Raw genomic sequence first — 24,520 nt, 5'->3', positions numbered from 1 at the left:
CCATACCTTGCCCCTACATAATGAGATACTTACACTAGCTCTATCTAATGAGCTCTTTGTACTCACTTTGAAGCAACCTAGTTATCAAGTTGTGCCTACACTCTACACCAATCTCTATTGTGCAATTAAGTTTTGGTTATTATGTTAATGCCAATGAGTGGTGCTCTATTTCATCCTCCCTAATCTCTACACCTCAAACGTTCCAAATGTCACTTGCCTTCCAAAGCTTGTCAAAAAGTGCCACATCAGTAGCCCGCAAAACGCGATGCTATTTGCCAAAGCGAATCGCAGACACAAACACGCCATCGACATGGATTATACTCAGATAGCCTCTCCATCGAGGCTGCAATATTATAGAGAGCACTTTATAACTATTCTAGAGGATGGCATCATCGAGTGGCCACAATATATGAACATAAATATGCCACATAGTCCTAGGGTTAGGATTCGACAGCTCAAAAGTCTCGTCTCATAGACTAGAGTGTGAGGTCGGGCAGATAGCCCATTGACAGAGATTTCAAGACATGCAGACTATGTGGAGATGGGGTGAAGGACCAGGACCAAGAGCACTATGTATATGGATGTCCAGCATATGAGACCATAAGAGGCCGATATACATCCCTTTTCACAGAACAACCCACGCTTAGAATGCTATTGGAGTCTAGAGACCAAAAACAACTAGGTCGCTACTTACTAGAGATTAGAGACATAAAGCACACCCACCAGTAGCTCACAAACTTCTTCCAGAGAGCTTCCTTCCGCCCACGTTTGCATGTGCAGCGGAAGGGTTTAAGCACAAACACAAGGCTACTCTACTTCACCTGAGAGGAACTGAACTAAACACAATGTGAGAGAGAGAGAGAGAGAGAGAGAGAGGACACCGCACGTCGGATCCCAACCACCTTCAAGCGCCTCCTTGCTCTATTGCGAGTGCTTGGATACCAAGAGGACACACAGGCACATCTCTCTCTCTCTCTCTCTCTCTCTCTCTCTCTCTCTCTCTGTGTGCGCTAGCAAACACACGCATACACAACGAGAGGAAGTTTTGCTCACAGACCTTTGGAGGCCCAGCAAGATAGCTTAGAGACACGTCCCGAAAAAAGAAGCTGTAGCAGCGAGCGTACGGACTCACGAGTGTGCATGGCCTGGACTTGTAAATGGTTGCACTTAAAAGTCAGAATTGCAGTCAAATGAAGGTCAAAATTTTGGAAAGGGGAAAAAAAAATTGGCCGATCACATTAAGATATCCATCTAATTTAGAAAACAAATACATGCTTTTAAAAACAAGAAAGCACTATGTCTTCATGTACTAGGGAGTAACGTCTTGACCTACGCTAAAATTCAACGAAAAATCATTTCGCAACCATACGCAATTCCTTTTTTTTTCAAGAGGAAATTTCAAAAAAAGGATCTTATTTGTACACTTTTTAAAAAAATATAGGCCAGGTTTTTCTTGTTCCTCTTTCGCATTTTTTATTTTTAAAGTGGTCTGATTGTAAGATGAGACAACTATTCCCAAATATTGCCAAGGTTTGTAAATAAAAATTCTACTTGTATTGCTCCAAACACGTTCCTTCTTATATTATTTGCCAAACATGTCGCCAAATTACCAAATCTGACTTGTAATTTTTGTTACATTTTGTCTTAAGAAAAAACCGAGAATAAGTCCTTCCATTGGGAAGGGCATTACTTTTGACTGCCTATCTTTTGAAAGAATATATTTTTCTTTAAATCTTAGCACTAGTCTTCACATCTCCACATTTAATAAGTTGATTGTTTCACTAGGCTTGCCGAGTGTGGTCATGGGATAGACGTAGACCGTAGACTAACCTCATAGTCACTGTTGTTACCATATACATGTGGTAGTGATGTGTGTGAACACACTAGAACCGCCGGGGCATTTTTTCCCTCTTTAGGAAGTTTTTTCCCCCGTGCATTGAATATACGCCCATCACTCTAGGGCTATCTATCTTTTGATTGCACACTAAGTAATACAATCTCTATTGTGTGCCTTGAGCTTCCTTTGTCTTCTCCAAGCTGTGTGCGTTTCTCTGCAACCCTAATTCCAACAATTGGTATCATAGCAGGTTGCGTCCTCCCGGGCTTAGTCGCCAACTGCTCCAGCACACGCCTGCTCACTTTCTCCGATTTCAGTGAGCTTTGGCGAGCGTTCGCAAGTTAACAAATACTTCGGGAATACTCGAAGAGCTCGGTCTGCTCAGATTTTCGATTTGGGCTCATTTCGGCCTCCGTTTCCACTACTACAGGCAGTACTGCACAGGCTATTTCGTCATTTTGTGCAAAATTTTTGTCAGTGTCGTTTTCTGCATAACATGTGCCTTATAGTCTTCTACGGTTTGTGCTATACAGCACGTGTTGTTCCCGCTCCATTTCTCCTATTTTCGGGCACTTTTCACATCAGGTGCAGCATTTACCATGGCTGACAACAACAACACAGATGTGTTCAAGATGTTTTCTGCTAAGGACAGGTTGGATGGGGACAACTACCCTATGTGGGCTTATATGATGCAACATGTTCTTGTGTCAAAGGGCGTCTGGAACATTGTGCAGGGCATTGATGTACATCCTGGTTCTGAGGATATAGGCGATGTTGAGGATGTTGCCGGTCTTGCTGCAAGTAATGCTGCTGTTAGAGTTGTTTTGCCTATGACAGAATAAGCTCGTTGGGATGTTAAGGATGCGCAGGCTCATGCATTGATTGCTTTGTCTGTGAAGCGCACTATTGTTCCTCACATCCGTTCAGCAAAATCTGCAAAAAAGGCTTGGGATATTCTAGCAGGTCTTTATGCAAGTCGCAATGAGGCTAAAATTGCTTTGCTGCGTAAAGAGCTGGAGTCGAAGATTATGCATGAGGAAGATGATATGGACACTTTCCTTGCTAGTGTCAAGGATATCAATGAGCAGCTTATTTCTGCAGGTGAAGTCATTTCAGACAGTTCACTTGTGCAAACTATTCTTGATGCCTTACCAGATTCTTACCAGACTTTTGCTAGTACTTGGAGACTTATGACCCAAGGAAATCCAGAAGTTGTCAAGTTTGATGCATTATGCACATTGTTGTTGCAAGAGTCACTTTCCAGAAAAAACAGGACTAGGCAGCGTGCAGTTGAACAGGCTTTTATTGCTTCTCAAAGAAAGGGTGGTAACAGTAATGCAGCCACTTCTTATGGTTCTGCTGCGAGTGGCAAAAATTCTGTTCCTAATGCTTCTGCTGGCAGCAATTCGTCTGGAAATTCTGGTGATAAGGGCAAAAAGAAGATGTGTTGCCATTATTGTAAAGCTAATGATCACTTGATCAAGTCGTGTCCTAAGTTGAAGGCAAAAGAGGCTAAGAAGAAAGAGGGTGGTTCCACTGCAAATGTTGGTTCGACTACAAATGCATCCATTGTTGAGTCCTCTGTAAAAGGAGACTGTAATGCTGATGTTGATGCAAAATGGGCTTTAAGTGCAGAGTGCACTTACAATCCTGTTGTCCATGATGCATGCTTGTCAGTTGCTGCAGATTCACATGTGTGGTATTTCGACAGTGGTGCTACAAAGCACATTACCTCACATCGTGAATTGCTTACCTCTCTCGAGTCTGTCCCTCACGGGAATTCTGTCACTTGTGCCAACAATGCCTCTTATCCGGTTCAGGGAGTTGGAAAGATTGTGCTTACTGCTGCAAATGGCAGTTCCTTCACACTTGTTGATGCACTTTATGCACGTGGGATCAAGAAGAATCTCTTGTCTGTATCCGCACTTGCTAGACTTGAACTTGTAGTCAAATTTGTGGATGACAGATGTACAGTTCATGATCTCAGTTTTGGTGATGAAATTGTTGCATTTGTCCTTTCGTGCCGTGGGCTGTATAAGCTCACTTTGTATGACAAGTGTGGACAAAATTTTGCAAATGTTGTTGCAGATTCAAGGACTGTTTCAGATGCAAAACTTTGGCATGCACGTTTTGGTCATCTGAATTTTGCCACTTTGCTACGTTTGCAAAAATCTGATATGGTTGCTTCTTTGCCACCTCTTGAAGCACCTGTCAAACATGTTTGTAAAGGCTGTATTTTGGGTAAGATGCAGCGTTCTAAGTTTCTAAAGGATGGTTTAGTTCGGGCCACATGCAGATTGCAGCTTGTGCATAGTGATGTTTGTGGGCCCATGCAAACTCCGTCCTTGGGCAATTACCTGTACTTCGTGACTTTCAATGATGATTACTCCAGGCATGCATGGGTATTTCCTCTTAAAGCGAAGTCCGAAGTTTTTATGTGCTTCAAACAATTTCTGGCTATGGCTGAAAATGTCTCGAAATGTACTATGGGCACCCTCCGTTCCGATCGAGGGGGGGAGTATATGTCTCATGAATTTAATGGATTTCTGGCTAGTCGTGGGATAAAACACCAATGTACAGTACCTTATACACCTCAGCAAAATGGTGTTGCTGAGAGGAAAAACAAGTCACTGACAGAAATGGCACGATGTATGGTCAAAAGTCAAGCTTTGCCGCATTCTTTTTGGCTTGAGGCCATCATGTGTGCCACTTATGTACTTAACAGGTGTCCTACGAAAGCTTTGCAGTCTATTACTCATATGAAGCATGGCATGATAGAAAGCCTTCTATTGAGCACATGCATGTTTTTGGTTGTTTGGCATATGCTTTGGTGCCACAAGTGCAGCACTGAAAATTGGATGATAAGGCAGTGAAATGTATTTTTGTTGGTTATAGTGCTGAAAGCAAAGGTTACAGGTTGTATCATCCGCAAACAAAACGTATTCTCGTTTCACGGGATGTAGTGTTTGTGGAAGATTCTGTTCAGCCCTTGCTGTCATGTACTAGAGACAGTAATGTAAGCTCACAAGACATTTATGACACTTTGTTGCCTCTTTTCAGTGGTGGAAACACGAATGTAAATGTCCTATGAGCTTACATTATTGTCTCTAGTACATGACAGCTTACATTGCTGTCCCTAGTACATGACATCAAGGGGGCAAATGTACAGCCTATGGGGGTTTCTGAAAATGTTTTAGATCAGCCTATTACTGATGCATATGTAGATGATGTACTTGATGAGGAAAGGGCTGAAAATGAGCAAGCTAGAGGTATGCCAAAATGGCTGGTGCACACTTTGCGTGACAGTAAATTGGATGCACCTTTGTCTAGTCGTACTCGTTCAGGCTCTCGCCGTGCATCTTATGCATCAGATTGTTATGCTTTGGCTGTGTCTAGCTTACATGATGTTGAGGAGCCTCTGTCTTTTGATGAAGTACAGAATTCAGAAAATTGGATGGTTGCCATGCAATCAGAATATGATGCACTCATAGAAAATGACACATGGACTTTATGTGATTTGCCTCCTGGCAAAAAGGCCATTGGTACGAAGTGGGTTTACAAGTTGAAACGCAAGCCGGATGGTGAGAGTGATCGCCATAAGGCTAGACTTGTTGCAAAGGGTTATGCACAGCAAAAAGGCATAGATTATGGAGAGACTTTTGCTCCCACTTGTCGTATGACTACTGTGCGTTTTCTATGTGCATTGGCAACTCATTTTGGTTGGGATGTACATCAATCAGACATTGTTACTGCTTTGAACGGTGACATATTTGAGGAAGTTTATGTAATGTAGCCTCGCGGTTTTGTCATAAAAGGACAAGAGGACAAAGTTTGCAAATGTAAGAAGGCTTTGTATGGGTTGAAGCAATCTCCTCGTGCTTGGTATGAGAAAGCTGACACTCATTTGGTTAAGCAAGGCTTTCGTAACAGTCCAACAGAAAGCACATTGTATGTAAAGCGTGAGGGTGATGTACTTCTCATTGTGGTTCTTTATGTCGATGATTTGCTTATTACTGGACCAAATAAGAGACATATTGCTGAATTTAAGGCTAATTTGAAAGCTACTTTCAAGATGAAAGATTTGGGGCTGTTGCATCATTACTTGGGCATATAGTTTAAGCAGTGTGATGGTGGTATTGCCTTGTGTCCAAAAAGTTACATAGAGACATTGCTATGTAAGTTTGGACTTGAGGATTGCAAACCTATTGCCACTCCCATGGAAACAGGTTTGAAGTTGAGTCTACATGATGCTAGCGATCCTGCTGATGTCACTCTTTACCAAACTGTTGTTGGCTCCCTCATTTATGTATGCAACACGAGGCCAGATATTCAGTTTGCAGTCTCACATGTCATCAGATTTATGCATAGCCCAGGGTCTAAGCATTGGCAGGCTGTCAAGAGGATTTTTCGCTACCTTAGTGGCACTTTACATCTTGGCTTGTTTTATCCCAAGGGGGGATCATTGCCACCAAGCTTACATGCTTTTTCGGACTCAGATTGGGCTGGTTGTTTTGACACGTGAGTGTCCACAAGTGGTTTTTGTTTCATGCTTGGTAGTTCATGTATATCATGGTTGAGCAAGAAGCAACCTACTGTGGCCACTTCGAGTTGTGAGGCTGAGTACAGGGCAGTCTTCACAGCTACGGTTGAGTGTGTATGGCTCAGACGCCTTATGGTTGATTTGGGTGTTGGACAGGACACTGCCAACACTATCTACACTGACAATCAGAGCGCATTGGCAGTTACGAGGAACCCAGTTTTTCATGCTCACACAAAGCACATTGAGGTGCATTACCACTATGCGAGGGAGAGGCTCTCAGCAGGAGAGATTAGCTTGGCTTATGTGCCAACACAGGACAACCTTGCAGATCTTTTCACAAAGGCATTGTCTCGTGAGAATCTTGAAGCTTTCCGCAAAGCTTTGGTCTTACTCCCCTTTGTGCACTGATCATGTCCTCAGGGCATGGCACTTCCCTTTACTCATGTGTTAGCTCTCGTTCACCGCATCACTCCAGGGGGCATTTGTTACCATATACATGTGGTAGTGATGTGTGTGAACACACTAGGACCGCCGGGGCATTTTTTCCCTCTTTAGGAGGTTTTTTCCCTCGTGCATTGTATATACGCCCATCACTCTAGGGCTATCTATCTTTCGATTGCACACTAAGTAATATACTCTCTATTGTGTGCCTTGAGCTTCCTTTGTCTTCTCCAAGCTGTGTGCGTTTCTCTGCAACCCTAGTTCCAACAACTGTAACATCTCCGATCGTCTAAGATCGGTGACTGGGAGAGCTCAACACATCCGCTCCGACTCTGCAATGCAAAGCGGAGGAACGATCAAGTGAGCTGCCCTAACTCTACGTATCCTTTAGAGAGGTCACCCTAAAAGGGGTTGCCTATTCATTTTGGAATCGAAAATAACTAGAACCCTTGGTTCATAGACTGACGTTTTTTTCTTAATCGAGTGTGAGGCACAGTCTTCAGTCGATCCCATAAGGTTAGGACTTAGTTCTACGTTATCTATCGTCATTTAAGTCCGCATTTGTGGTAAGCACCTGACTTATTGGGTCCACTCGTCCGACGATCAGTTCTAGACCAATCCCCGCTTTCTACCCCACACACACCCTTGTCTTTGTTTCTTAATTACTACCACACTGTGTAACATTTACAAGAAATTCCTTAATTAATTTCTGACACAATTTTCGTTCTGATAGTAATATTTTCAAACATCACCAAGAAAGTCTTTCTATAGACAATTTCTACTGAAAACAACCTACTTATTAAACTTAACAGCTGATCACATCCGACCTTCAACAACAAGATTTTCCTCTGCACCAACAGAGCCTTTGTATAAAAGTTTTCTCATTCATAATCAATTATTCAGTTCAAGGCAACAACCCTCTTCGGGCCCAACCCGGCATCGTGCACCAACAGGCATCGCGCAACAACGCGGCATGGGCACAACCCACATCACGCACCAACCCGCATCGCGGCATGGGCACCAACCCGCATCGCGCATCAACGTAGCATCAAGTTGTCATCCAATTGATTCAGTCTCTATTCAATGAAATCTACCTCTTCTTCACCCAAACTTGACGCAAGCATTAACATCGAGCAGAATTCCTACCTAAGTTTCTATTAACAGCAGCATGCGTTTTGGTTTATACAGTCAATGTTTTCCTTATGGTTTCCTAATCTCACTAGGCATAAAAATTAAAATTATTTATGACAATTTCCTGCTGCAGTGGCTAATTTGCCTTTTCACATTTGAGCGTCGCACTGCGAGCATCGCTAATATTAAGTACCTCTTGTAGTGAAGTGGAGATTCCTTCTACTAAGGTAGCCATTAAGTTGACGTTCTACCCAATATCCTTAGAATACCTCATTCTATAGGATGGTTTATAACTAGCTTACTACCTGCAACCACATCTATGCCATGTCGCACAAACTATGTTTGTGATAACCTAAATGGTAAATCTTTTTTAAAAACCATTGTTGTACTCAATTAAAAATTCCTTCAATTTATTAGCAGCATTTGCTTGTTGTGATGACAAAGAAGTAGCAAGAGAAAGAAGAGAAGCATGCGGTGTTGAGAAATGTTCAATCATAAATGAATTATCATTAACATTTGATAAAAAAGGACATTAACATTTGATAAAAAATGGCATAAAGAGTAACTCAAAAAGAGAGCTTCTATTTCATCATTATTAGAAGAGAGCTTCTAAACTCAACTTTAAAAAATGAGTGGTGAGGAAGGCACATATTTTTCCCTCAACAACGTCACATGCACACCATTGGATTCAAACATAAGTCTATTATTCTAATAGCTATGATGTTATGATGATCCTAACCCATGCAACCACTCGCGACTTAACACCACATCTATTTTATTAATATTCATTACTTGAAAATCTAAGGCTATCTTACCCTTGAATCTGAAGAGGTACATGTTTAACTTGAGTTGATTCGGCGAGGGATGGTTGAGGAATGCAAAAACATCTTGTGGAAATTGAAACTAGGTGTCTGAGGTAGATTGAGATGTTTCTCGAACTTGTAGTTAATGGAATTGTAAAATTTATCATCTACCAGGATTGGGTAGATGTGCATATGTCTCACATCCAAAGAACACAAATGATCATAATGTGGTTTCTTTTTAGACCATAGCTCCTTTGGATCTGATAATTTAGTGGCATACTAGGTGACTCATTGACAACAACTACTATTGTAAGTACTACCTCTGTCCAAAAGCCTCGAGTCATATTTGCTATAGAAAGCATGGCTGTGAATCGCTACTAAATTGTACAATTTATAAATTTTGCAATTCCATTCTGATTAGGTGTATAAGGTGTAGTAAGCTACCTTTTAATACCTCTCTTGCTACAAAAATTCTTGAACTCCTTGGAGACATACTCTCCACCATTATCAGTCCTCAAGCTTTTGATTTTCTTACCAGACTGATTTTCTAAGAATGCTAAGAATTTTTGGAAAGTAGAGAAGACCTAATCCTTATGTCACAAAGCATAAACCCACACCTTCCTAGTGGAATTGTCTATGAAAGTCACAAAGTAGCTAGCTTCTCCTAAAGACTTGATCGACACATGACCACAAGTGTTACTATGGACAAGCTTTAGTGGCTGCAAACGCTTCATATTCAATGGTGATGAGGTGGTCCTAGTTTGTCTACCATAAATGCACTGATCACACATAGAAAAGTCCAAATAACTTAACACGTGTAAGTAGCCAAAATGAGCTAGTGTTTTTGTTCCCTTTTGGATCATATTGCCTAGCTGGGTATCCCACAACTCAGTAGATGGCAAGTTTACTATGGATATAAATTCCTCTTTTACACATGAAACAAACATAGAGTAAAGTGTTCCATGTTTTTGACCCCTGAGAATCACAAGATTTTCCTATCAAATTGACCATGAACTATCCCCAAAGGTTGTCGTGTAATCCAAGTTGTCAAGCTGATGAGCAGATACTTGGGAATATGTATGACATTCTTGACTATGAATTTCGCGCCATTTTCCATGACTAGCTTGATGTATCAAGCTAATAGGAAACATCATGTATCTCAAGCTCATGGGTATCATTGAGCTTGACTTTGCCATGATTATGTACATACATAGAGAACCATTCTCTATGAGGTGTCATTGAAACTGGCTTGAGAATCTATAACCCAATTCTGATAAAAGCTAGCATCTAGTGCAATAAGAGCATCTGGATTAAGATCTGTTGTAAAGAGAAAATCTGAGGAACTATGGATCTTAGGCACATCTGCAATATTAAGAGACTATATAGCATTGGGCTCCTCAATCTTAACTTTGAACTTGTTTTGTCATTGTCAGACTTCTTGCTATCTTGAGACTTTTTTTGAACTAAGATTGCAATAAGAGCATATGGACTAAGATCTGATATAAAGAGAAAATATGAGGAACTATGGACCTCAGGCACATCTGCAATCTTAGGAGACTCTATCACATTGAGCTCCTTAATCTTAGCTTTACCCTTCTTATCATTGTCGGACTTCTTACTATCTTGAGACTTTTTCTTGTCTCTCTACCATGTGTGGCAATCTTTTTTCAAGTGTCCTTTCGTATAGCAAAGGTAGCACTCAACATAGTGCGAACCTCTAAATTTGTTTCAATAATTCTTGTGATCCTTACTTTTGGCACGGGTATGAGTGCGACCTCTTTGACCTTTGCTACTGGAAACATATGCATCACCTTGCCTTGCATGATCCATTGATTTCCAGCATATCTCTTCACTGAGGAAATTGGAAACTACCACATCATAGGTCAACTTTCCCTCAAGCATAGAGTTGCTAATCATTGTGCAAAATATGTCTCATGAAGAGGGTAGAGAGCATAGTAAGAAGATGTACTGTACTTTGTCATCAAATTCTAGTCCCTATGATGTCAATTGACTAGAAAGTACATTCAATGCATTCATGCCCTCGAAAACTATTTCACCTTCTTTCTTGCAAATATCAAAAAGATTCTTCATCAAATACATTGTTACTTGCGCTTTTGCTCTCATATGTATCCCTCTAGGATTCAGCAGTGGCTTCCCTGACTATGGTGAAATAGATAGATTTGGCTAAGAGTAAGCAAATATTGGACCTTGCTTTTACATCTAGCATTTTCCATTGTGATTCTGTATAGCCATCTACCTCTGCATGCTCGAAGATTAGTTTCAATTGACCTTTTTGGGTCGGCACATCTGGGTTTTCTTTTTCCATATAGAGAACTTCATGCTGTCAAACTTTTTGATATTGTAAATGTCTTTCTTAGTAAAAGATGCCATGTTTGCAAAACTTGATCATTTTGGAGATAAGGCCAAAAGTTATGTGGTGAGAAAACCTGGCAAGATATTGATAGAATCTCCTTTGAAATGAGGACAAAATCTCAACCCAAAAGAGTACTCAAAGACTCATAAAACGCACATAGATAGACTTGCAAAAAAACATTGGCAGTCTCCTTTTTCCAAGGAGTGAAAACTCAACCCAAGTGATGCATAAAATACATAAAAACAACTCAAGAGAGTAAATCTAGGCATAAATTGACAATTGTCATTGACAAACTACTACCATACATGGTGTCAAGAAAAATATCCAATTAGATGCATAGCCTATGGACGAGGGTATTGTAATAAGAAACTCCAGCAACCTTATCATCAAAGGCATCTCAACATTCGAGAATACCCTAGCTCAGTAAGACCTCATGCATGACCCTCCAAAAGGCTAAGCACACACAATGACTAGACATGGTCTCAGAATAGGATCTTTCGGTCCAAGTCCTAGAAACGATCGTGAAATTGCCAAAAAAATGCCAAAAATTGGCTCCACGCGATGTGTAGTGGGCAGTATCTACATGAGTAATCGCACTTAAATAGGCACCACAAACTACTGCATGGAGTTAAAAAAATCCCTACGAGGATATCTGCTCTCAAAAGAGCTCATTAGCACTATGTGTGCTAAAGAAAATATGCATATGTCAATGTATAGCATCCCACAACGAAACTGCTCTTTCAAAACCATGATTGAAAATGCTTGTGAAGGCATTGTACCTGTGTGTGTCTGAAAACCTAGGGAAATGGTATATGCAAGCTCAAAAAATCCCCCTTGTAAACCTGCTATGAGATGGCCTATGTGTAAGTGTAGACTAGGGATCCGATGCTAATTTTTGTCGTTGGATGGAAATGCCAAAAACACCAATGCTTGAAGCCAAAACTAGCTAAAAATGTGCCTGACGTACTCGATGTTGATGCCAAGTGTCACTGCTCTATGAAAGATGTACCTCACCGGAGCATGTCATGAGTGCTATCGTTCGCGGTAAATCGCAAATCGATGGGAACATCGATGTCAAGGGAAAATGGTCGAGAACGTCACCGGTGTCCAAAAAACCAGTGATGTTGATGTTGAACAATGATGTGGAGTACCAAGAAATCACATGCTCTCTCTCTCTCTCTCTACACCAAAGCTATTGAACCCTGTCGATGCTTAACAATGTCGGGCCAAATCGATGCCCAAGGAACGTGCATGCTTACTCGTTGATGAAGAATGTTTGGAGATGGCTATTGGAGACGTGTGTCTTGAGTAGAAAACTCTCTCTCTCTCTCTCTCTCTCTCTCTCTCTCTCTCTCTCTCTCTCTCTCAACTAAGGCCGGGCTCTACATCAAGATTTATGTGTGTGTGTGTGTGTGTGTGTGTGAACACATCTTTACACATACACCCTTTAAAAAACAATTCCCTAATTTGATTTTTTGTACTCTACAGGTTGTTACTGTCTAAAGCTTTGCTTTCTCTTCAATTATTGCTCTCAAGGTTTGCTCACTCTGCAGATCAAGGCATTGTCGACTAGCTACTCATAGTCAATTCTCCTTGGATTTGCTCTACACAAATCAAACCAGACCAACACAGGCTTGTGTGCTCAATTTCAGTTTATTTTTTGGTTTTCATTGCCGCTTAATTCCATAAGCTCTAATGCATTGCATGCTCACAAGCCTTGCTTTCACTACAAGCTCGATTTGTTGTGCTCAGTTGCTGCCGAGTATGAGTTGCTTTCAGACCTGCTTGATCCAAAACGCAATGCCGGTTTCCTTGTTTTCGAGTCTTGCCCGATTCTTGGAGAGAGAGAGAGAGAGAGAGAGAGAGAGAGAGAGAGAGAGAGAGAGAGAGAGAGAGAGAGAGAGAGAGAGAGAGAGAGAGAGAGAGAGAGAGAGAGAGAGAGAGAGAGAGAGTACACAACTACACACACACACATGATGCCCAATTCTGCACCTTGGTTTTGCTACTTTCCCATAAGCTTCAAGGTGCTCTAGCTCTTAATTGCAAATCTTGATTCTACTTCAATACTCAATTCCCTATCTCAATTCTTTGCTATTGGACTTGCTCTGCAATGGCTGCCCAATTTCACACTACAAAGCCCTTTGCTGCTTGGTTCTTTGCTTGATGCTCTGCAAATGCTCAAAAACCCTCAAGATTCCATGCCTTGAGCACAAGGTGAGTTGCACACATAGGGATGTGGAGTGAGAAGCCAGCTTGGGATTGGAAAATGTATCTGATACCAGCAATCAAGCAGATTGCCTATGCATGAGTGCGTGTAGAAAGGGGGAAGGAGAAGATGAGGGGAGGGACAATTGGGATAACACACAGCCAAGTAGGAGTTAGTGTGCGTTGCTTCTTTATTCATATGTATATGGAAAAATGAAGGGTTAGTATACGCAAGGGTTAGGGTCACATGGGCACTGGCCACAGGGCCTTTATCCAATATGTTCACTCACAATATTGATGGGCATTCGATATAACCCATACATATTTTTCAACAAATAACTTGGATAACTCTTGAGTTTTGCTGGTGGTAGACTTGATTGGAATAAACTTACAAAGTTTATTCACTCCATCTATAATCATCCACACCGTGTCATGACCTCATACATTGGTTAGTGGACCCACAATAAAATCCAAAGAGATACTCTCACATTTACCATTGGAAATCTCCAAAGGATGCAAGAGATCTCTTGCCTTTAGGCACTTTGCTTTATTAACTTTACATTTTTGGCAATGCAAGATATAGTCTTGAACATATCCAAGTAAGCTTGGCCAATAGAAATGTTGTCATACGGGTGCATAAGTCTTCTTTATGCATGAGGGTACTGCACTAGGACTCTCATGACATTCATAAAGAATTTGATCCAAAAAATTTTCATCCATTGGTACACAAACTCGTCCATTGTGGAGTACATACCCATCATCAATGGAGAAATTCTTCCATCTAGTCAACTCATCACTTGAAAGAGGAGAACCTAGTGTGGAGGAAAGAAACACATGATCAACATTGGAGCGTTGGAGCGACAAGGATTCCTCTTTTCCAAATGACTCCACACCTTGGAGTTTTAATCAACATGTTTGCAAATACTCTTAATAGACTCCAAAAACTCACTTTTAAGTTCCATGAATAGACAAGAGTTGGTCTTAGGCAATCTACTTGGAGCATCAACTACCACATCGTATTATCCTTTACAATACCAAAACTTTGTATCCTCTTGAAAAATCTTAGCCCAGTGGGCCTTTTGACCCTTCAAGTTAGATTGCTATGTAAACCATTTAATGCCTTTATGGTCAAACAATATATCAAAGTGAGCACCATACAAGTTGCATGCAACTCTCTTTCATAAGAAAAATAATTTTTCTATATAGAATCCTATTTCTTGCTTTCAAACGCAATTGGCCTATCTTCTTGAAGAAGAACTGGTCCAATAGCTTGGGTGATTGATAGCCCTCCCTAGGGTCTATGCAAATATTATATAATTTACACTTTTATAACAATTTTAATATACATCAGAGTGCAGGAGCAATAACATAGGGGAGGATCATCAATGACCTAGCATAGAGTTTAAGCCATGAGTTGGACTACATCTAGAGGTACCTAGCAACTAGTGCTACCCTTGAATGTATATGAATTGAAGAGTACTCAAGAAAATGACCAAGTGGAGGGTAAATATATGTGTACACCGCATTGTGGAATATATATATATATATATATATATATATATATATATATATATATATATATATAGAGAGAGAGAGAGAGAGAGAGAGAGAGAGAGAGAGAGAGAGAGAGAGAGAGAAGTGGAAGATCAAATAGAGTGCATAGATGAAACATGAGAATCACAAAAGAGAATCTTTGAATGCCCCATCCAAATAAAATAGGAACAATGTGAATTCATGCTATCAAAAAAACTTGAGATACCATAACTTTAAAAGACAAATGACTACTAAAAGCATCAACCCTGTGTGGGATCAATCGGTCCACCCATCCACATACGCTCCTCCTATGAACAAAGAGAACTTCACTTTACTGGGAGCAAAATCAAACATCTCCAACTTACGTGTGCCAACATAGGGGAACAAAGAGAGCTTTGGAGATTGCTTTTTATGGAAAATGGAATGGTTGGAAAAATTATTGAAAAAGCTCTCTCCATCAAGTTTGTGCTGGTGGATTTTCTAATCTTCAGCAAAAAAACTCGCTCCGCCAAACAAGTGATAGCAACTCATCACCTACTCCATCACTCCTCTTTCCCAATTTCTCTTCTCCCCCCCCCCCCCCCCCCCCCCCCTCTCTCTCTCTCTCTCTCTCTCTCTCTCTCTCTCTCTGTGGTGCACATCAAGTCTATATATCTCTATCACAATTCACCAAAAGGGTTATAAGAATAGAAAAATTTCACTTAATTACAAGATCAAACACTTGAGAATAAACATATCTCTATTCAAAAGCATGTTAAAAGCGATTGTTCATAATGGTTTACAAAAAGATCATCGCTCACAATGCAAGGTATAGCATGAAATGTCTATTCTAAGTCATGGGCTGGTGGATCTAGCTACACAATGTTTGGAAGCGGCCCCAATAAAGATACTGCCTTCAGGGCGTGATCCACCTCATTTGCATGCCTCTTGTCTCACTCTTGCATCTCTTTAAGTCAACAGGCTTGCATTTCCAGAATGGTGCATAGTTTGGTGGAGAACTCTTTGTTGCTCTCAATTTACATCATATGGCCCATCTGGCTCCCCACCAAAGGCAATGCCTCCTCGGTACTGGACAACAACATTGTTCTTGTTTGTATATTGCACGAGCAATTGCCAAACAAACCAATTCCTTCATTCCATACCTCCTGCATAGACAACGAGAGTCAAAGCAAGCAGAAAAACATTATTTTTAGATAGAAGGTGTCAAAGTGTATCTCGCCCTTTGATTTTGTCCAATCATCCTCCTCTAGTTAATCAAACCAGGCGTCATCCTCTAGTATGTCAATGGCATGTGATGCCCTAGTGTGCTCTTTCCTCATTATGACACCAATAATGTGCGTACAATCCTACTTGGTTATGTTGGAATTAGGTTGCAGGAAAACACACACAGCTTGGAGAAGATGAAGGAATCTCAAGGCACACAATAGAGAGTGTATTACTTAGTGTACAATAGAAAGATAATATAGCCCTAGAGTGATGGGCGTATATACAATGCATGGGGGGAAAAACCTCCTAGTGAGGGAAAAAATGCCTCGACGGTCCTAAGTGTGTTCACACACATCACTACCACATGCATATGGTTACAAATCCCCCCTGGGAGTGATGTGGTGAACGAGAGCTGGCACCTAGCGTATAGAGAAGTGCCATGCCCTAAAGGACATGATCAGTCCACAAAGGGGTGTAGGCCTAAAGCTTTGCAGAAAGCTTCAAACTTATCACGAGACAATGCCTTTGTGAAAAGATATGCAAGCTTGTCCTGTGTTGGTAGATAAGCCAAGCTTATCTCTCCTGCTGAGAGCCTCTCCCTGACATAGTGGTAATGCACGTTAATGTGTTTTGTGCAAGCATGAAAAATTGGGTTCCTTGCAACTACCAATGTGCTCTGACTGTCAGTGTAGATAGTGTTGGTAGTGTCTTGTCCAACACCCAAATCAACCATAAGGCTTCTGAGACATACACACTCAATCTTACCTTTGAAGAGTGCCTTGTACTCAGCCTCACAACTAGAAGTGGCCACAATAGGTTGCTTCTTGCTCAACTATGAGATACAAGAACTACCAAGCATGAAACAAAAACCACTTGTGGACACTCGTGTGTCAAAACAACCAGCCCAATCTGAGTCCGAAAAATGATGTTATTATGGCAGCAATGATCACGCATTTGGAATTAAACAAGCCAAGATGTAAAGGGCCACCCAAGTAGCAAAAAATCCTTAGACTCTGGGCTATGCATGAATCTGTTGACTTGTGAGACTGCAAACTGAATATCTGGCCTCGTGTTGTATACATAAATGAGGCATCCAATAGTATTTTGGTAAAGAGGGACATCGGTAGGATCACTAGCATCATGAAGACTCAATTTCAAACCTGTTTCTATGTAACTTGTCTGGCACAAGGCAATATTACCATCACAGTGCTTAAATTGTATGCCCAAGTAATGATGCAACAACCCCAAATCTTTGATCTTGAAAGCATTCAAATCAGCCTTAAATTCAGCAATATGTCTCTCATTTGGTCCAATGATCAAAAAATTATCCACATAGATAATGACAATGAGAAGTACATAACCTTGACGCTTTACATGCAATGTGCTTTCTGTTGGATTGTTTTACGAAAGCCTCGTTTGGTCAAATGAGTGTCAGCCTTCTCATACCAAGCACAAGTAGATTGCTTCAACCCATACAAAGATTTCTTACAGTTGCACACTTTATGTTCTTGTCCTTTAATGACAAAACCGCGAGGCTGCGTTACATAAACTTCCTCAAATATGCCACCATTCAAGAAAGCAGTAACAATGTCTGAATCATGTCCATCCTAACCAAAATGCGCTTCCAATGCATAGTAGTCATACGACAAGTGGGAGAAAAAGTCTCTTAATAATCTATGCCTTTTTTGCTATACATAACCCTTTGCAACAAGTAGAGCCTTATAGCAATCAATCTCACCATCCGACTTGCGTTTCAACTTGTAAACCCACTTTGTACCAATGGCCTTTTTGCCAGGAGTCAAATCACATAAAGTCCATGTGTCATTTTCTATAAGTGCAACATATTCTGATTGCATGGCAACCATCCAATTTTTTTAATTCTGTGCTTCATCAAAACACAGATGTTCCTCAACATCACATAAGCTAGACAAAACCAAAGCATAACAATCTGATGCATAAGATGCATGGAGAGAACCTGTATGAGTATGACTAGACAAAGGTGCATCCAATTTATTGTCACATAAAGGATGCACCAATCATTTTGACATGCCTCTAGCTTACTCATTCTCAGTCCTTTCCTCATCAAGTACATCATGTACATATGCACCAGTAATAGGCTGATCTGTAACATTTTCTAAAACCCCCATAGCCTGTACATTTGCCTCATTGGAATTTACATTCAAACTTCCACCACTGAAAAGAGGCAAAAATGTGTCATAAATGTTCTATGAGCTTACATTGTTGTCTCTAGTACATGACATCAAGGGCTTAACAGAATCTTTCGCAAACACAACATCCCATGAAACCAGAATACACCTTGTTTGCGGATGATACAACATGTAACCTTTTCTTTGAGCACTATAACCGACAAAAATACATTTGATAGCCTTATCATCCATTTTTTTGTGCTACATTTGTGGCACCAAAGCATATGCCAAACAACATGTGCTCAATAGAAGAATTTCTACCATGCCATGCTTCATATGGAGTCATAGACTGCAAAGCTTTTATTGGACACCTGTTAAGTACATAAGTGGCACACATGATGGCCTCAAGCCAAAATGAATGCGGAAAAGCTTGACTTTTGACCATACCTCATGCCATTTTCACAAGTGACCTATTTTTCCTCTTAAAAACACCATATTGCTCAGGTGTATAAGGCATTGTACATTGGTGTTTTATCCCACAACTAGCTAACAATGCATGAAATTCATAAGACATATATCCCCCCCCCTCGATTTGAACGAAGGGTGTCCATAGTACAGTTCGAGACATTTTCAGCTATAGCCAAAAATTGTTTGAAGCACATAAACACTTCGGACTTTGCTTTAAGCAGATACACCCATGCATGCCTAGAGTAATCATCAACGAAAGTCACAAAGTAAAGGTAATTGCCCAAGGACGGAGTTTGCATGGCCCATAAACATCACTATGCACAAGCTGCAACCTGCATGTGGCCCTAACTGAACCATCCTTTGGAGACTTTGAATGCTACATCTTACCCAAAATATAGCCTTCACAAACATGTTTGGTAGGTGCTTCAAGAGGCGGCAAAGAAGCAACCATATCAATTTTTTTGCAAACGGAGCAAATTGGCAAAATTTAGATGCCCAAAATATGCATGCCAAAGTTTTGCATCTGAAATAGCCTTAGAATCCACAATAGCATTTGCAAAAATTTTCCCACACTTGTCATAAAAAGTGAGCTTATACATCCCACGGCATAAAATGCCAGGTGCAACAATTTCATCACCAAAACTGAGATCATGTATTGTACATCTGTCATCCACAAATTTGACTACGACCAAGTCTAGCAAGTGCAGATACAGACAAAAGATTCTTCTTGATCCTAGGTACATACAATGCATCAACAAGTGTGAAAGAACTACCATTTGCAACAGTAAGCACAATCTTTCCAAATCCCTGAACTAGATAAGAGGCATTGTTGGCACAAGTGACTAAATTCCCATAAGGGACAGATGCAAGAGAGGTAAACAAATCATGATGTGAGGTAATGTGCTTTGTAGCACCACTGTGAAAATACCACACATGTGAATCTGCGACAACTAACATGCATGCATCACGTAAAGTAGGATCATAAGTGCACTCTGCACTAAAAGCTCATTCTGCATCAACATTAGCATCAAAATATCCTTTCATAAAAGACTCAACAATATATGCATTTGTAGTGGAGCTAGACTCTTTTTTCTTTGCCTCTTTTGCCTTCAACTTAGGACATTGCTTGATCAAGTGATCATTAGCTTTACAATAATGGCAATGCATCTTCTTTTTGCCCTTATCACCAGTATTCCTAGATGAATTCCTGCCAGCAAAAGCATTAGGAATAGGTGATTTACCGCTTGTAGAAGAACCATGAGATATTGATGTTACCACCTTTTCTTTGAGCAACAATAAAGACCTGTTCAACTGCACGTTGTCTAGTCTTGTTTTTTTTGGAAAGTGACTCTTGCAACAACAATGTGCATAATGCATCAAACTTGAAAACTTCTAGATTTCCTTGGGTCATAAGTCTCCAAGTACTACAAAAGTGTGGTAAGAATCTGGCAAGGCATCAAGAATAGTCTGCACAAGGGAACTGTCAGAAATGTCTTTGCCTGCATAAATAATTTTGTCATTGATATCCTTGAACTAGCAAGGAAAGTTTCCATATCATCTTCCTCATGCATAATCTTTAACTCCAGCTCTTTACACAGCAATGCAATTTTTGCCTCATTACGACTTGCATAAAGACCAGCTAGAGTATCCCAAGCCTGTTTTGCAAATTTCGTTGAATGAATGTGAGGAGTAATGGTGTGCTTCATAGAGAACACAATCAGTGCATGAGCTTGCACATCTTTTACATCCCAACAAGCTTGCTCAACCATAGGCAAAACAGATCTGGTAGCAGCAACTCTGCCACCAAAACCTACAACATCCTCAACATCGCCTACATCCTCAGAACCAAGATGTACATCAATGCCTTGCACAATATTCCAGACACCCTTTGACATAAGGACATGTTGCATCATATAAGCCCACATAGGGTAATTGTCCACATTTAATATATCCTCAACAACAAACATCTTGAACACATCTATGTTGCTATCAGCCATGGTAAATGTTGCACTTGATGTGAAAAATGCTCAAAAAGAGGAGAAACAAGACAAGAAAAACACGTGCTATATAGCACAAATTGTAGAAGACTGTAAGGGACCCGTTATGCAAAAAACGTCACTCACAGAATATTTGCACAAAATGACAAAATAGCATGCGTAGTACTACCTATAGTGGGAACGGAGGCCAAAATGAGCTTAAATGAAAATTTTGAGCAGACCAAGCTCTAGAAGCTCTCTCAAAATATTTGTCAACCTGCGACGCTCACCAAAGCTCAGAGAAATTGAAGAAAGTGAGTAGGCATGTGCTGGAGCTGCTGGCGACTAAGCCCGAGAGGATGCAACCTGCTCTGATACCAATTGTTGGAATTAGGGTTGTAGGAAAACACACACAACTTGGAGAAGAGAAAGGAAGCTCAAGGCACACAATAGAGAGTGTATTACTTAGTGTGCAATGGAAAGATAGGATAGCCCTGTAGTGATGGGCGTTGTTAGCCTTGTAATTCTTTCAGTAAAGTGTTCTTGAACCTTAGTAGTTTTACTTTCAGTTTGTAATTAGGGAAGAGCTTTGTGCTTCTTCATTCTTCCTAAGTAGTTATCCTTGCACCTGATGGTAGCGCATTGTATGAGAGAAGGTGATGAATGCAAGGCTATGGCCATTAAGATTCTATGCTTCTCTGTGGATTCAGTCTTCAATTTTCCTTCAATTCCCTGATTCTGTTCTGAACCTGTTCAAGTACTAAAATTGTTTTGATTCTGTGGAATGATGATGTAATGCTTTTATGGTTAATTTAGTTGTTATTCCCACTCCCCTATGCCTCAATAACACTTGGCGATCTTACTGATTGTGGAGCAAACTTTGATCAAAGCCTTAATGGGCAATGGGGTATAGTTGGGGCATATGGGGTTGTGAACCTGAAGATTTCCTGCAAGCATTCTCTAATTGGAAGTCAGAGAAGGAGGAACAGGAAGATTACAACCTGATTTTCCTTCGGGGTTATTTTCCCAAATTTCCTGGTGATTTAAAGCTTCATGTTGTTTCCAAAGTTTTTCAGTTTTACAAAGCACAGTTTTTTCCTTTTGGATTAGTGAATGGTCCAATCGGTTTGGTTAACTGCACTAGTAGACAACTCAAAATTTTCCTCAAAATCACAAGTAGAAGGAGACACGTATGAGTGATTCAGGGGATGAACCACCAAAACTCTCCTATGGCACCAGGTTCCAAAGAAGAAGATATGAATCATGGCTGGAATCTCAACTTCAGAGATCAGGGGGTCATGCAGAAGAAGAAATTCCTGAAGTAGGAGCAGTTACAGGTTTGCCGCCAATTCCTGAATGAACAGGACCTGAAGAGACCAGCAACATAAGTGGATACCAACAACAGGAGGAAGGGGAAACATCTTCACCTCAGCCAATAGTGCAGGGAAGCAACCCAACTCCTGAAAGAGTCATCCATCAGTTAGTTGGGATTCAAGCAGTCCAGCAGTTTTTGAGGGCAAGGAGGCAATTGCAATTTCCTAAAGCACCACTTTTACCATTGTCAATTCAACAAGTACCCATTATGGCACAACCACCACTCAACCCCAAAGTAGGGGCAACCAAATTCACTGGGAAAGACTCCCACGATGCTGACAGTCATGTGGGACAGTTTGAGACAAGATGGTCTACTAGTGGGTATGATGTTCTTTATAATGACGCTATAAAAAAGGAGCATTTTGCAGCAACATTACAGGAGAAAGCCATGTCTTGGTTCATGCAGTATGGTACTGCTGCATTCCCTGATTATGACAACTTAAAGATCAGATTTCTGGCCAGGTTCAGGGTAGAAAAAACCCCTGAAGATGTTCTAAGGGAAATCAAAAATATAAAGCAAAAGGATTTGTTGGTGGAAGACTATGCCCAACAATTTAGGAACTTGATGAACAGGTTGCAAGCCAATCAAAGACCCTCTTGGGAACAATTGGGTGACTATTTCTGTACAGGTTTGAGGGAACAATTGAAGAGTGTCATTACAAGTCATGCTCCTCTTACCCAACCTCAAGATTTTGGAAACATTGTGGATGCAGCCATGAGAGCTGAAAGAAGATATGGCACCAATGAACAAAAGAAGAGTAAAAAGAAGAAGTCCCAATAGGACTTTGATTCAAAAAATGAGGATTTAGATTCATATTCAAATGGTGATGAAGAAATAGATTTCAGATTCCGATAAGGAAACAGATTTTGAGAATGAAGAAAAGGACACATGGAGTGCCAAGAAGAAGAAGAAGAAGAAGAAGAAGAAGAAGAAGAAGAAGAAGAAGAAGAAGAAAGGATCAAAGTCAAAGAAACACAAAAGCAAAGGCAAAGCCAAGCATGGTAAGTCTGAATCTAGGAACCCAATGATATCAGTAAACAGATTTTGGATAAATTGAATGAGATACAGCCACAATCATTTTCTAGCCCTGCCAGATCACCATTTTGTCAGGTATGCCAAAGACCTGGACATGGGTATGATAATTGCTATTATAACCCCAATTTTAGAGGCAGAAGACCAACACACATTTTAGCAAAGATGGAATCAGGTGCTAATGTGGTTGCACCACAACCCTTCAGGGGTAGATTTCAAAATTCAAATCAACAAAGGCAATTCCAGCAAGGGAGCTGGCAAAATGGGCCAAGGTTTCAGCAAACTACCAATACCAATGCAACCATGTAACTGTTGTGGTACAATGGGACACATGCAAGGACCTGCATGTGAGTTGTGGTGTAAGCATAGGAATGAAAGAGGTATTCCAATTGTGAATTTTAATTCCGCAAATGCCGATGCTAGTTCTTCCAATGATGGTAGAATGAAGTTACCAGCTTAGGTAAATGTAGTGTTTTTGGAAGAGATTGACACTTCAGATGAAAAACAGGGCAATCAATTATTAGAACCTGACAACAAACTGTTTATTGAGGAACCAGGAGGAAAGTTACCCAAACTATATACTGATTCTATACACACTTCTCAGTGTGATTTCTCTCATTGTATTAAAATTGAGGAAGTGTTTGACAAACCACAGGAAGTACAAACTTTAGCCATCACACGATCCAAGGGAAAGTTGCCACTACAAGAAAAGGAGCAAGGAAAAGATGTTGAGGACCCTATTGATTGGAGAGCTCAGCAGAAGATCAGGAGAGGAGTCTTACAAGAGATCCGATATAATCAAAAACCTGACAAAGCAGCAGATTTTTGGCCCACAGATTCAGTTCAAAAAATCTGGGAGAAGATGGGCAGTGAGCAGTGAGCAGTCAGATTCTGCATCACTGCCAAATTCCTTAAAGCCAGATAATTTAGTGCAATCTTCTACCAAGGGGTTATCTGATAACCTTTTTGAAGCTCTTATGGATGCCCCAATTTCAGTCAAAGTGGGACAACTCTTGAAACTGGCCCCTGACTTCAGTCAGGTGTTCCTTTGGAAATTGACAAATGAAGCTAAAGGAAAGACATTACCACGGCAAGAAATGGGACATATCCATCTAGCACATATTGATTCTAGAGATGTAGCACTAGTGGATGTAGACTACAAAGTTCCAGTGATCAACATTTCCATTGGGAATGTGTACTTGTCAGATGTGTTAGTGGATGGAGCGAGTTAACATTCTTCCTGAATCAGTGTGTAAGAAACTGAAATTAACCAATTGGGCACCTACACCATTTCAAGTGAAAATGACAGATCATAGGAGATTACAACCTTTGGGGATTCTTAGGAATCAAACCATTAGTGTTGTAGGATTAATTTTCGTTGTGAACTTTGTGATTCTCAGACTCAAAGAAACAACATGTTCCTACCCAATGATCCTGGGAAGACCATGGTTA

The 24,520-nt window shown here is 40.6% G+C and overlaps 1 protein-coding gene across 6 annotated transcripts in view; it reads right to left on the bottom strand.

The window, feature by feature from the left end:
- Positions 1 to 1,186, bottom strand: part of LOC147444038 (uncharacterized) — a 162,676-nt gene extending 161,490 nt beyond the window's left edge. For 2 of the 6 annotated variants that reach the window (XR_015190010.1, XM_086526780.1), the window contains exon 1: positions 1,058 to 1,186. Coding sequence is in view for 1 of the 6 variants with exons in the window: in XM_086526780.1 (XP_086382906.1) it covers positions 1,058 to 1,142 (85 nt within the window). In the remaining 5 variants the exon portion in view is untranslated. The other 4 variants (XM_086526781.1, XM_086526784.1, XM_086526783.1 and 1 more) reach the window with 3 other exon arrangements.
- Between the last annotated feature and the right edge of the window lie 23,334 nt (positions 1,187 to 24,520).

The sequence above is a fragment of the Adiantum capillus-veneris genome, chromosome 13, assembly GCF_014529385.1.
Source record: "Adiantum capillus-veneris isolate H3 chromosome 13, ASM1452938v2, whole genome shotgun sequence".
Classification (NCBI taxonomy): Eukaryota; Viridiplantae; Streptophyta; class Polypodiopsida; order Polypodiales; family Pteridaceae; genus Adiantum; species Adiantum capillus-veneris.
This window is presented reverse-complemented; position numbering and strand designations above follow the sequence as displayed.